The following is a 14509-nucleotide window of genomic DNA, read 5'->3' as shown; positions in this document are numbered from 1 at the left end:
TGCCACTAAATACTAAATTACAGAATGGCTGTAATTATAAAGACAAACAATGCCAAGAGTTAGGCAAAGTAGTGGAGCAGTAAGAACCCTAGTGGTAGAGTAAATCAGTTCCACTATTTTGGAAAACATTTTGATATCATCTACAAAAACTGAACCATAGGCATTCCCTATAATCTATCAGTTCCACTAAGTATATATCAACAAAATGTTTGCACGTGTGCACCAAGAGACATCTACAACAATGTTCATAATGCATTGTTTTAATAGTCTATTGAAACAATCCAATGTTCATTAGTAGTAAAGTTAGTGATTAAAATGTGGTATAATCACAAAAGGGAACACCACACAGTAATAAAAAGTAATAAAACCATGTCTATATGCAACAGCATAGATGAATTTCACAAACAAAATTTGAGCAAAAGAAGCGAAAAGAAAGCATGCATACCATAGGATTCCATTTATAGAATGTGAAAAATCAGCTAAGGAGTCTTTAGTGTTAGGAGTCAGGACAGCTGTTACCGTTGAGAGAAAGGAGAAAATAGTGTTTGGGAATGGACATGAGAGAGGCTTCTGGCGCGTTATCAATATTCTACTTCTTGGCTTTTGTGATGGTGACAAATGTGTACTCTGTGATAAATCAGTGTGAGCTATACATTTTGGAGAAGAGCACTTTTCTGCATATGTGTGATGTTTCACCATAAAAAGTTTTTGTTTTGTTTTGTTTTTTAAATACAAATGCTTATCAAGAATCTCTAATTTGGAACTATGGGTTCTGACAAGTTATGGTGCCAGGAGGGAGGTGCAAGAATCTCCCATAAAGAACGCAGCCGCTCTTCCCTTTTACGTTCCTCCCCATCTGCCAAATGTACACAGGGGGTCATATGGCTTTTCTCTTTTACTCATTAATATGGTGAAATAGTATTTCCAAACCTTAATTCACCCTTGCATCTGACAAACTTCATTTGGTCATGGTGTATTATTCTTTTAATATATTACTGGATATTATTTTCTAATACTGAGTTAAGAATTTTTGCATCTATATTCATGAAGGATATTTACCTTTAGATTTCCTTTTTTAATAATCTGACTTGTTTCAGTGTCAAGGTAATGCTGACCTCATAAAATGAACTGGGAAATGTTCCTTTTTGTAATAATTTGTCTGGTTTTAGTATCAATATAAGGCCGATCTTATTAAATGAGTTGGAAAATGTTCCCTCCACTTCTGTTTTCTGAAACAATGTAGTATTGGTATTTTCTTCATTACATGTTTGAAAAATTAACCAGAAAAACCATCTGGGCCTGGAATGCATATTGTGGGATGTTACAAATTCCACTTTTAAATACATATAAAGCCATCATTTTTCTTCTTTTCATGTCTGGGAATGTATATCTTCACAGAAGATATACATCCTATTCATCCATATTGTCAAACTTATTGACAAAGTTCTTGATGATATTTCCTTATCATCTATTCAGTGTACACAGGACTTGCAGTAGTATCCTACTATTATTCATCGTATTTGTCAATTTGTTACTGAGTCCAAGCTTGTAGTGCTCACTGCGTGACAGGCCAATAAACCAAGAGACAAGTTGTTGGGGCAAGGAATATGACTTCACTCAGAAAGTCAGCAGACCTAGAAGATGGTGGATTAGTGTCCCAAAGAACCGTCTTATGCAAATTAGAATTCAGGCTTCTTTAATACCTAAAAGAGGAGGGATGGGGTTGGTTCTAACAAACTTCTTGGTGTCAGAATCCTTTGTTCTTGTAGCTGTCCATGTAGATCAGTTCAAAGTGTTGATGTAAATTCTCTGTTCTGCAACTTTTAATCTATGAATGGAAAAGTGTTATACTTTTAAAGGTCAGAGCCTTGACAATTGGCTGTCTATATATTTCAGCCAATAGGCAACGTTCTTAACTTACAGCAAAAGCAGTAGAATACAAAGGTTAAAGTAAAAGAAACAGATCCAATGTGGTGTCAGATTTGTTCTTCCCTACTACAAGTTTGTTACTGAACCTAACTTGGGTCTTACAGCAAAGCCAATCTAATGATGCCTGGTTGTGGTGAAGGAAAGTACAGTGGTTACGGCAGGGCACCCAACATGGCGCCAAGCAAGGAGAATATTCAAAAGACCCAAACTCCTCGATGGATTTCGGGGAGGAGTTTTTAAAGGCAAGATGAGGGAGAGAATCACAGAGTGCTTTATCAGCTTGTGGACATTCTTCTGGTTGGTTAGTGAGAGAACCTGGTGGTATTTTGACAGTCAACATTATCAGCCTTCTGGTTCCAACCCTCTGGGGTCTACATGCTTGTGGTTAGCACACAGTTAACTTCTTCCACCTGGTGGGGGCTTTAGTATCTGCAAAATAATTCAGGAATATGGCTCAGGGTATTATCTATAGCCCATGAGGAGGAACAAATATTCCTTAACTGTTTAAGGGCTAAACTATTTTTTTTTTTTTGATTGCTTGACTGTTTTCCCTTGTTTCTACATTTTCTCACTCCTCTGATTAAATTTGCTTTTTTAAGCTATTTTGAAGGCCTTGAAGTTTCAATTCCCTGATCTTAATCATTTTTGCATCTCTTCATATTTGTTGATTTTTCTTCTGGTTATGGGTTACATCTTTCTACTTCAGCTGTCTGCTTTTCCTATAGTTTTTAATTGAGGCTGTCCATTGTGAATGTTACATTGTGGATGTTGGATTTTGTTGTTATGCTTTAAAGGGTGTTGAAAATTTCTCTGGTAAGTAGTTTGGCTACTTATGGATCAAAGCTTGTATTTAAGATTTGATAGAGTGATAGAGTAATAGAGTAACCATTTCTATAAGGCTAGCTTAGTCCTATTACTAAGGTGTAAACTCTAGGGGGGTCTTTACTAAATGCCTTCAACAAGGACTCTATACTCTGCCTGGTCAGAACTCATTTTTCTTTCAGTCATGTATAAGTTCTGGGAATTTTTCAGCTTACAGCTTCCCATTCATTCTTTCATGGGGTTTCATCCCTCCTTAGTATCAGGCAACACACTCAAGACAATTCCATTCACATTTCTGGTTTCTCATTCACTCATGCTCTCTGTCTTTCTCTCTCTCTCCTTCCTTCCTTCTACCCCCCACTTCGACACCCTCTCCAGTTTATTGCTCCACAAAATTTCAAATGCCTCACTCGCCCTGAACCTCAATCTATGTCTCCTCAATGAAGCAATATTACACATGCCCAGCTTGGGTTCCTGTTCCCTGCGTATTTTAGAGAGTGTCTCCAGATAAAAATTTCTGGAAATGTTAGGGCCATCTCACTTATTTTCCTTATGTTAAGGAATAATAGTGCTTCTTATTATCTGATGTCTAAAAACAGCTGTTTCATGTATTTTTGTCTAATATTTTGCACCAGGAGTACAAGTCTAGTCCCCCTTACTTTGTCATGCCATAAATCTTGTTATTTTGTTTTTTACCCTATATTTTGCCTCACCAATCTCTTTATCCAAATAAACATTTACTCTCTATCTACATGGTATAGAGTTGGCATTGGATCATATAAAGTTTGTGTGCTGGCAGTTTTAATAGTATTACGTTACTAACCCTAGCCTTTTCTAGTTTTTCAATCGACATTATTTTTAAAGGTTTGTTGATATTGCTGCAGTACATCCAGTTTGTGGTTCTAACTGCTGAATAGTTGTCTCTTGAACATACAATATATACATTTTTAGTTATGAAATTGTTTCAGCTTTTCTTTTAGAAAAGCTTCATGCATTCATTGTTTATTTAATTCCTCAATAATTCAATTTCATGCCAATGTGAATGATATTTTATTTTTTACTCTATTTTCTAGTTGAGTTCCCTGTTAGCTGGGTCTCTGCATCTGATCCTAACTGAGAGAGAACCCAGAGATTTCAAGAAGAATCTACAACGTCGGATACTGGATGAGAAGCTACAGGGCCAGGGCCACTATGTTTTTTACTCTCCAGTATTTCCCAGTACATAGTTGTGGAGTTTAGAAGTACACTGATGGCCTGGAAAAACCCAAGGTAAGTAGGAACTAGCTCTAGGGAGCCACTGGGCTGGCCTGACTGAGCTGGGCTGTAGTATGTTCAGAGCCCAGGTCCAAGGCAACTGGAAGACAGAAGAATGTGGAGCTGGAGTGGAGGGAAGTTAAAGAAATTCCATCCCTCTTTCTCCTGAGCCTCCACCTAGCCCTACCTCTAGCCCTGGGTAGAGTTGGGGCTGCAGCACCACTGGCCCAAGCTAAAGAAAGCTCAGTGTGGCAGAGGACAAATTCTGTCTTGCTAGTTTTCCCAAAGCTAACCGTGCGGCTCCTCAGCTAATTAATAGTTCCTTTTCTTCTCATCCTTAGGAAGGTACTAAAGACTTCAGGAGGCTGTTTGATTCTTTCTAGGCAAAGTGACCCAGGCAAGTAACAAAGGTACTACTCTAGCTCAGCCAGGTGTGATGAAATCTGTATTTCTGCATGATGTAAGGGTTTATGTAATAATGTAAGCAGAAGGAAATCACAGTGCCATCTAGCGGGAAGGCCATTCAGCCAGCAAACATTCACCAAAAGCCTACGTATGTATACACATTGTGGCTGACAGGACAATTCAGAGACGGACTACTTAGATTTCTTGTTCTCAAGGAACTGATTTATATTCAAATAAGCTTAGTAAAGTATTCTAGGACTACAGATTTGGGGTAGAACATGGCACAAAGGAAAATTAGACTAGAGGCTGTAGAGTCCAGAAAGGTTTTTGAAAGATTACATGTGATTTCATTAAAAACATTGGGTAGGTGTTCCCCAGACAGGCTACAGGGGAAGGAGCCTTCCGGGCTAAGGAGGAGGAACAGCAGGAGCTAAAAGCAAGAAGTCATGAAGTCACTTGCTGGGCTCAGGAAACTGCAGACGTGACTGCCCAACTGACACGTTCTACACTGTGTCCCCAGACCTAAACACACACGAACACACTATCCTGCATGGATGGATGGATGGGTGGGTGGATGATGGTGGGTGGGGTGAGGGAGGAAGGGAGGGAGTACACCGCAGGGAAGAGCACAGCCTCTGGAGTCAGTGTTTAGGGGCTTCCTAACGCTGTGGTGGCCCTCTTCCTTTATGCCAGGCCTACTTTTTTCTCTTTTAATGTTAAATTAAATTATATGAAGTATGTAGGGTAGTCAACTTCACAGAGAAAGTAAAACGGTGGCTGCCAAGGACTAGGGGGGAAGTGGCAACGGGGAGTTGTTGATTTTAGGTATAAAAACATCCTGGCAACTGCTTTCATTCGACGTGAATTTGATGCACACTACTGAACCGTATACTTAAAAACGATTCAGATGGTAAATTCCGTCATATATACTTCACCACAATTCAAAGTAATTTAATAAATAAAGTTCCCAAGGCACTTTTAGGGTCAGGAAAGGGTTACTATCACATGGGGGATATGGAATAAAATGTCTTCTCAGATGGCTGGTGCCACGGGACAGGACAGTGCCTCTCCGATTGTGAGGTCCTTGAAGGTCCTATTCCTTAGTGCCCAGCACAATGCCTGACATGTGACAGACACTCAGGAAATGGGTGTCTGGCCTCGGGTGGGTCTTAGAGAGGACAGGAAGAGAGTTTTTCAATGTGAGCCTGTGATGCTGTTTTCCTCTAGTTCACACAATCACCAGAAAGCCCGTGTCCTGGCACGATAACCTGGAGGAACCTGCAGATGGTAAGTCCAGGACTGAGAATGCCATTGAGATAGAGCACAGAGGGACAGCTGGCTGGGAGACCTCTCAGGGTCGTGTCTCCTTGGGGAAAGCTCAGTCCTCTGATCGTCTGAAAACTGGACTCGTAGGAATGAAGCTCACAAGAGTCTGACGCAGTCAAACGAACTGCCAGTTTATTAACTGTCCAGGCAAAAAACATGTTCCTAATGGCCCTCACATTGTGTTCATTCATCCATCCAACGCTTAGCTGTTACAAGCACAGGTTCTGGGATCCTACTGACTGAGTTCAAATCTGGTTCTGCCACTCGTGAACTGTGTGACTTTGGGCAAGTTTTTCAACCTCTCTGAGCCTATCTCTTAGGGACATTGTGAGGATTAAACAAAACACGGCAAGTGCTTAGAACAATATCTGGTGCCTGGTGACGAGGACATGTGTTATTTTCATTGTTACCATGCTGATCGTCACTAGGGTGGGGCTGGGGAGCTCACACTATAGTCAAGGAGACAGACAAGTAAATACACAAGTAAACAGAAAGCAGGTTTGGGATGGCAGCAACGTGGAAGACAGATGCCTGATGGGAAGTCTTCTTGGAGGAGGCGATGTCAGGGTGAGGTGGAGTATGGCAGGTGTAGAAGAATGGGGAAGGACATTCCGAGTTATATGGGAAAGCACAGAAATGAGAGGCACCAGCATGGCCCAAGCACTGGGAGTCGTTTGGCATGGCTGTGATGCACGGGCGGATGGGGGCCACGTTTGGGAGTGAGGGAGGAGAGATAGATGGGAAGCCTGATCCTTCTGGCAAGCTCTCCTCCTTCCCCTCTACCTTCTTAGAGTGGAGCGTGACAGAGAAGGAGGTAGGATTTATGTAAGAGGACAGGGTAGGAAGTGGGGGTGGGCAGGACGAGTGAGGACCTCCTAGCATCGTACAGACAAGTGAACAGACTAACAGAGCTCAATCCAAGGAAGTCGGGTTGTTACCTGAGTAAAGACACCAGCCCGGCTAGAGTGAAGGGTAGGAGCTGGGGACTCACAGCAATAAGGAAAATTACGGGGGATGAGGGTCTTGATCACCAGGCAGGAGTTCATTACCAGCCGCCTTACAGTCAGGACAAGCTCAGCCCAATGCCAGGTCCTTCGTTCACATTCCTTCATTCCATTCTCAGGCATCTTGCTGGGGTAGGTATTTTCCTTCCATTTTACAGACGAGCAAAGTGAGGCCCAGAGAAGTTAAACCACCTGTCAAGCTAGTAGTGGAAGGGCCAGGAATGGCTGACTACAAGCCAGCTTCTTCCCCTTGTCAGACTGCCTCTCTCAAATCGAGACTTGATAGGGTGGATTGAAAATGGAATTAAGCCCTTAAGCCAAGGAGTTACAAATATACCTGGTGTTGGCAGCCATACTTATTTCAACCCAGAAGGACTTGAGCTCACTTCTTACAGCCCAGCTCCTCACCCTCTCTGTGCAGCTCCATTGCCCAAACTCGCTCATGCCCCAGGGCATTTGCTCTTGCTGCCTGTGGGGGCTTTTTGTCTGCCTCTCTCAGGATTGGCTCCTGCATGGCCTCCAGAGAGTCCTCCCCTCACCATCCTGAGAATCCAGCCCTGCCTCCACCTGCCCTCTTCAGAGTTTGCATCACTGTCACCATCGGGTTTGTTTTTCTACTTGTATATTGTGTCCCCTGTCCCCTCACCTGGACCACACCTCCAGGAGAGCAGGGACCATGTCTGTCTCACTCTGCTCTACCTCCAGGGCTCAAACAGTGCCTGGCACAGAGTTTGTGCACAACAAATGTTTGTGGAGAGATGAGTGGAGGAACCAGACACCTGTGCTGCGGGCTCTGAGGCCGGGTGCTCTCCCTCGAAGGGAGGATGTGGCAGAGTCAGGGGCACAGGATCTCCCGTTGGTCCCAAAGCCTGACTCCTTCATAACTCATGTCTCATCTCCCAGCCAGGTTCCTAAATCTTATTCACCATGCCACCCAGGGACCAAGGAAGAAATACCCAGAGACACAGGCTGAAAGCCAAGAAATTGGATGGGACTCTGAGCCCTTGGTAAATGTGGCTCCTTTACCTAGGAGCTCAGAGGAAATCCATGTGGTGGCTAAGAGAGCAGAGTTTGGAGCCTGGTCTTGAACTCTGGCCACGACGTACCAGGTGTGTGACCCTGGTAAGTGACTGAGCTCTTTTGTGACTAAGTTTTCTCCTAGTACAATGGAGATATTACAGCACTTATAAGATTTTTCTGAGGATTAAATAAGATGTTTTGTAAGGTGCTTAGAGCAGTGTCTGGCACATCATGAATGCTGGGTTAGGAGTGGATTAAGCAAAGCTTGTTGATGACAGAGTTTGCTCTTCCAGGTGTCAGTAGGGTGGTCTGAGCCATATCTCTAAGTTCTGTCCCCTCCTCTGGAAAATGGTTATGATAGTGCAGTGCCTCCCATGTTGATCAGAAGGGAACCACTAAGTGCAAGACGCCTGGGAAATGCAGGCTTTTTTTGTGTGTTGACTTTTTAATAAATTGAAGAATAGTTGATTTACAATATTGTGTTAGTTCCAGTTAGTTTCAGGTGTACAGCATAGAGCTTCAGTTATTTTTTCCAATCATATTCATTAGGGGTTATTATAAGATATTGAATATAATCCTGTGCTATACAGAAAATCCTCGCTACTTATCTATTTTGTGTATAGTAGTTTGTGTCTGTGAATCCCAAACTCCTAATTTATCCCTTCCTGCCTCCCTTTCCCCTTTGGTATCCATAAATTTGGCTTCTATGTCTGTGAGTCTGTTTCTATTTCATATATAGATCATTTGTATTACTTTTTGGATTCCACATATAAGTGATTTCTGTAGTATTTGTCTTTCTCTGACTTACTTCACTAAGAATACTGCTCTCTAGTGACACCTATCTTGTTGCAAATGGCATCTTTCATTCCTTTGCAATGTTTCATCATATACATGTACCACATCTTCTTTAGCCAGGCGTCTGTTGATGGGCACTTGGGTTGTTTCTACATCTTGGCTATTGCAAATAGTGCTGCTATGAACATTGGGGTTCATGTATCTTTTCGAATTAAAGTTTTTGTTCTTTTGGATGCATACCCAGGAGAGGGATTGCTGGATCATGTGGTAGCTCTGTTTTTAGTTTTTAAAGAAACCTCCACACGGTTTTCCATAATGGCTGCACCAATTTACATCCCCACCAGCAGTGGAAGAGGGTTCCCTTTTCTCATACCCTCTCCAGCATTTATTATTTGTAGACCATTTGATGTTAGCCATTCTGACTGGTGTGAGGTGATACCTCATTGTAGTTTTGATTTGCATTTCTCTGATAATTAGCAATGTTGAACATCTTTTCATGTGCCTGTTGACCATCTGTATGTATGCTTTGGATAAATGTCTATTTTGGTCTTCTGCCCACTTTTTGATTGGATTGTTTGGGGGTTTTGTTGTTGTTGCTATTGAGTTGTATGAGCTGTTTGTATATTTTGGAGATTAAGCCTTTGCCAGTTGCATCATTATTTGCAATTATTTCCCCCCATAGGTTATTTTTTCTTTTTGTTTATGGTTTCCTTTGCTGTGCAGAAGCTTTTAAGTGTGATTAGGTCCCACTGTTTATTTTTACTTCCCTTAGTTCTTCTCAGGTTTTAGCTTGTTCCTTCATCTGGAATACGTTCCTCTCTTGCCTGTTGTATTGCTATTTGTATTATTATGTATCTGGTAGATTAGTTATGTTTCCCTACCTTGGAGAAGTGGCCCTCTGATGTCCTATGCATCTTAGCAGCACACTCCCCTCTCATCACCCAAGTTATGTACTCTAGGGGTCCACCCTCTAAGGGCTGCATGCTGTGTAAGGCTATGTGAGTCCTCTGGTAGGCTTGGTTGGCCCCTGGTCCAATTGGTTGCTAGGCCCTGCCTTGTGTGGAGGCTGCTGGCTGCTGTTTGTTGGCACCAGGTCACAATGGCTGACTCCAGAACCCCAGGGGGCCCCACCATTAGAGGTAGCTTGCTGGTAGGGGGAGTCATGGTCCAGAAGACTCTGGGGTTGTTGCCCATGCAGTGGTGGGTGAAGTCATTTCCTGGGCTTATTACCTCCTGTTTGGGCTCAGGGTTTGGTAGACCGGAGAGCTCTGTTTCATTATTTGTTCTTTCAGGGATTCAGCTTGTTCTTTAATTGGGAGTAGTTTCTCTGCCCTTTCACTTTACTTTTCAGTCTGTGAATCTAGGAGACCAGTACTGTGGTCTGGGGGCAGTGTTTTTATGTGGGAGGATCCCTGTGTAGACTGAGTGGATCCAGTGTTTTTGGTGTGGGGAGCTGGTTTTGGTATGGATGCCAACCACATCTTTCCCCGGGGTGTACTGGCCATTATCCTCTTGATAAGGGGTGTGGCTGGTGTAACATCTAGAGCCTGTGCAGGATGCAAGGCGGGGCTTCCTCTCTGCTCCATAGCTGTCACCACCCTGTCGGGGGCGGGGTCTGCTCCCAGCTGAAGCCCTGAAGGTTGGGATCAGTTAGGCTCCATTGCCCTTGACTGTGTGCCCTACTCCAAGGGAGGTGATGATTGCTGAAGCAAGTGAGGCCTATAGAGTTACTACATGATCCAGCAATCCCACTCCTGGGCATATATCTGGAGGAGACTCTAATTTGAAAAGATACATGCACCCCAATGTTCATAGCAGCACTTTTTATAATAGCCAAGATATGGAAGCAACCTAAATGCCAGTCAATAGATGAATAAAGATGTGGTTTATACACACATGGAATATTACTCAGCTACAAAAAATAAAATAATGCCATTTGCAGCGAGATGGATGGACCTAGAGATTATCATCCAAGTAAAGTAAGTCAGATAAAGACAAATATGATATTACTTATATGTGAGAGCTAAAAATGATACAAATGAACTTATTTACAAAAAAGAAACAGCCTCAGAGACATAGAAACAAACTTATGGTTACCAAAGAGGAAAGTGGGGAGACAGATAAATTAGGGGCTTGCAATTAACAGTTAGATGCTAATATATATAAAATAGATTTTTTATAAAAAAACAAGGTCCTACTGTAGAGTAAGGGAACTTTGTTCTCTGAAGAAAAATATATATATATACACACACATATATACACACACACACACACACACGTACATATATATATATTTGAATCACCCTGCTGTACACTAGAAACTAACACAACATTGTAAACCAACTATACTTCAATTTAAAAGAAACTATACTTCAGTTTAAAAAATAATATCAGGGTTGTATTATACAATATGATATATATGTAATTAACACTGCTATATGTTACATATGAAAGTTGTTGAGAGTAAATCCTTAGAGTTCTCATCACAAGGGAAATTTTTTTCTATTTAACTTTGTATCGATATGAGATGATTAATGTTCACTAAAATTATTATAATAATTTCATGATCTTAGTCAAATCATTATGCTGTACACATTACATTTATACAGGCTTGTGTGTCAATTATATCAAAAAAACTAGAAGAAATAAATCATCCAATTTAGATAATTCAGCAATTTAGAAGAATGTTATAAAGCACAAATAAGTAACACACTACTCTCTATTTTCTTAAAGAGAAAAGGCCTGGCTCCCACGGGTACAAAGTGTGCACGTGGAAATGCTGTATCTGTGACCAGCACATCTCATGGCAACCCACCAGCTGTGACAGGAAGGAGAAGGGAGACTGGCTTGGACGGCCCTGCCCTGCTCAGACTGTCCTAGGCATTGCAGATAACTGACTACCTGGGACCCCAGATCACTCATCACTGTGGAGTTGCAGAGGATCTGGAAATATACCAAACCTGTTCATCATTATAAACCTGGGGACAGTGCCATCAAACGGCACTAGTGGCAAAAAAAAACAAAGCACACACAGAAAATGTTGGTCCCAGGGACTGTGCGACCATAAAAGGTAATTAAGCTGGAGTTTCAGGGTGATGTAATTGGAGGCAGAAGAGTCTTGCTTAGCCCCAACTTAATTTAGGGTTCCCTGCCCCCTAGCAGGATCTTGCCCCACACAGGCAGAGAACTCCAACCCCAATACTGGGAATCTTGGGAAGCCACACTCAATGAATACCCCTCAGCCTCTGGTCTCCTGGTGACGTTTGCTGAAGTGTATCCTTTAAGCTAATTGCACGGTGAGATTTACATGTGAGGGGGTTCACTTGTACTCAGTTCCCTGTGTAAGCACTTCAACAACATCCATCCTTTATTCAGCAAATACATACTGAGTCCCAGTTGTGTGCTGGACACTGCTCCAGGTGCTGGGGACACAGACACAGCACTTACCCTTATGGAGCTTCCCTGCCAGTCCGAGAAACAGTCCACAAGCCTCCACTGCGGGCCATGGGAAAGGCAGTGCAGCGACTCTGCAAAGGTTATTCTCACACAATCCAGGCAAGTTTTTTGATGCAAATGTCACTTTCATTTCACAAACAGGCTTTAGCAAGGAAAGGCACCAGGGGCCGCACATCAGGAGACCGGGGCCCGAGTCAAATCCAGGTCCCTCCGCCTTCCCACAGCTTCATTCTGACGCCCGCATCCTCCCCTCTAGGTCAGCCCGGAACGCGATGACCGCAGGCTGAACCTCTTCAGGGTCTACAACGACATCACTCTGTGCAAGGCCAAACTGTGGAGCTTGGGAGAAGAGGGCCGCCACCAGTAGTATTCCAGCAGTGCTGTCAGCCCGCCTCTCATGGCCAAAGTGTTTGCTGCCGGTTAATAAAGATGACACGAAAGCCTCGGTCTGGCTTTTCCTCTCCTGAGTCTCCCGTTTCTCCCTTCTGCCCAAGGCCACTGGTTCACATCCTTAATCTTATAAACTAGTGGGACACTTCTGCTTAAAGATGGCAAACTAAGGCCTACGATCTCTCCTCTGCCTTCCAGACCCCAATACAGGATAATCAAGGGATTTTTAAAAGGTCTGAACCCATAACAGAGAAAATGGCAGAGAAACATTAGCGACCAAGAAAACTGAAGCCATGTTTAGAAGATGGAAAGCTGGTGGAAGAGGGTGGAGGAAACCACAACGTGCGAGCTGAGTGGACCCCTCTGAGCACAGAGCCCGCCTCCCAGAACTCTGGGGGAGGTCAGGACTCTGAGACAGAGTGGGGTGTGATGCAGGGATCTGAAGTGGACACCGGGAGGGAGTCTGCGGGGAGCCCCATCCACACACCCCGGCAGCCAGGCCTATAACGTCTCCCACACTGGAAGTTTACTCTTAGAGAAGTGGGCAAAGCTCAGGGCTCGGGGACACTAAGAGACACGGTAGGGGTGAGGTGTGAGGCTGAAAACAGTGAAAATCTGTGAAAGGAAGGCTGAACCCCTAGCCCACACATGCTGCATTTTAACCCTGGGTTTGAAGCTGGAGGGTTCCTTTCTGGAAAAATGAATCAGGTTGAAAGAAAAGACCCCCACATGGTACCCGGTGAAGATCCTGGAAAGAAAGAGGCAGGGAACCTCCAGGCTGGTGAGCACACAGAGGTGCCCAGAGAATTGCAGCCCGGGGAGGGCAGGGACTCCCCCATACCTTGCTCTCTGTGTCTCTTCCATCTGGCTGATCCTGAGTTATGCCTCAGTGGGTGAAGCCATGTGTTGCTGAGGTCACTCCTGCTCTTGGAACTTGACGATATTGAATGGAAGCCTGCAAACCTGGGAGACATTTTCATACAATGCAATGATGAACTAGATGAATTATGAATGACTACATGGGAATCTAGACGTGTGCTGGTATCTCATAACTGTTACAGTTCTTTTGCTAAAAGGTATCCATGGTCAGTGACCAAGGGGTGACCTGTGATGTCATGGAAAGAGATTTGGTCTTTGTCCTGGTTCCTGCCACAGAGCTCCTAAATCCTCTGTAATTTCCTAAGTGATAGGGGTTGTAGGAGGGTCTTTGGTTCTAACCAGGCGACTCTTAGCAGCCCCCAGATAGCTTCAGGATGGGGGCTGCTCCCCAGGAAGACCAAGCCTCGATTAGAAACTTGCAGCTTTCAGCCCTACCCCCTAACCTCCAGGGAGGAAGGGCGTGAGGCTGAGTTAGTCACCCATGGCCAATGATTTGATCAATTGTGCCTACACAGTGAAATCTCCATAAAACCCCTAGAATGCAAGGTTTAGAGAGCTTCCAGGTGGGTGAACACATTAAGGTGCTGGGAGCGTGGCAGACCGAAGAAGGCACAGAAGCTACATCCAGCCCTTACACATAAGACGGCTTTGCATGATTGCAGCAAGCGGGTCATTTTTATGGTCCTGAACCACTGTGCAAAGTGACAACTACCTTATGTACTTTAGATGAACTGAATTACAAAGTAACCAGTTTCTCTTTTAGGGGGATGTTGGGAAGGAGGTGAAAGCAGAGGAAATGTAGTTGCTGTGTTTAAAGGAACAGACCTGCAGGAGCACATGACCAGTTTCAGAGCAAACAACTTTGTGATGAAAAAGAATCAGAGACCTAATCTATAAGATAATTTACACTAGATCATAAAATTAAATTCACATCTCTGCATATGAACTAACGTACTTTTGATGCTCTCCTCAAAATATCACACTCATGATCAGTAAATTTTAAACTTTTGTCAATATATTTAAAAAACTCTTACTGTTAAATGCATAAAGATACATCTCTGCTTACAGGGAAGCTGATGGGTTATAGTAATTACTCTCAAACTCAACCATAATCTCATTGAAATTTCTGTTACCTAAAAACATTATAAAGTTAACTTCTGACAATATGTGCATAAAATGATTTTAAATGTTAATAAGAAGAGAATGATTATTAGGTACACATTAACATA

At 43.1% G+C, this 14509-nt stretch overlaps 1 protein-coding gene across 1 annotated transcript; it reads left to right on the top strand.

Moving 5' to 3' along the window:
• The first annotated feature begins 2100 nt into the window (after positions 1-2100).
• Positions 2101-13135, top strand: LOC102520892 (protein FAM183A). Its single transcript, XM_032494811.1, has 4 exons — positions 2101-2110; positions 5638-5697; positions 7644-7747; positions 12268-13135. The coding sequence occupies exons 1-4, from the start codon at positions 2101-2103 to the stop codon at positions 12376-12378; spliced, it is 285 nt and encodes a 94-aa protein (XP_032350702.1). The 3' UTR covers positions 12379-13135.
• Positions 13136-14509: the final 1374 nt, after the last annotated feature.

The sequence above is a fragment of the Camelus ferus genome, chromosome 13, assembly GCF_009834535.1.
Source record: "Camelus ferus isolate YT-003-E chromosome 13, BCGSAC_Cfer_1.0, whole genome shotgun sequence".
NCBI classification, from domain to species: domain Eukaryota; kingdom Metazoa; phylum Chordata; class Mammalia; order Artiodactyla; family Camelidae; genus Camelus; species Camelus ferus.
The sequence above is the reverse complement of the archived record's forward strand: the minus strand, read 5'-3'. Positions and strand labels throughout refer to the sequence as shown.

Coding starts and splice junctions, on each gene's coding strand:
- LOC102520892 (XM_032494811.1), top strand. Junction 5,698..7,643: donor CCTGGAGGAACCTGCAGATG/GTAAGTCCAGGA, acceptor CTCATCTCCCAG/CCAGGTTCCTAAATCTTATT. Junction 7,748..12,267: donor GATGGGACTCTGAGCCCTTG/GTAAATGTGGCT, acceptor CCTCCCCTCTAG/GTCAGCCCGGAACGCGATGA.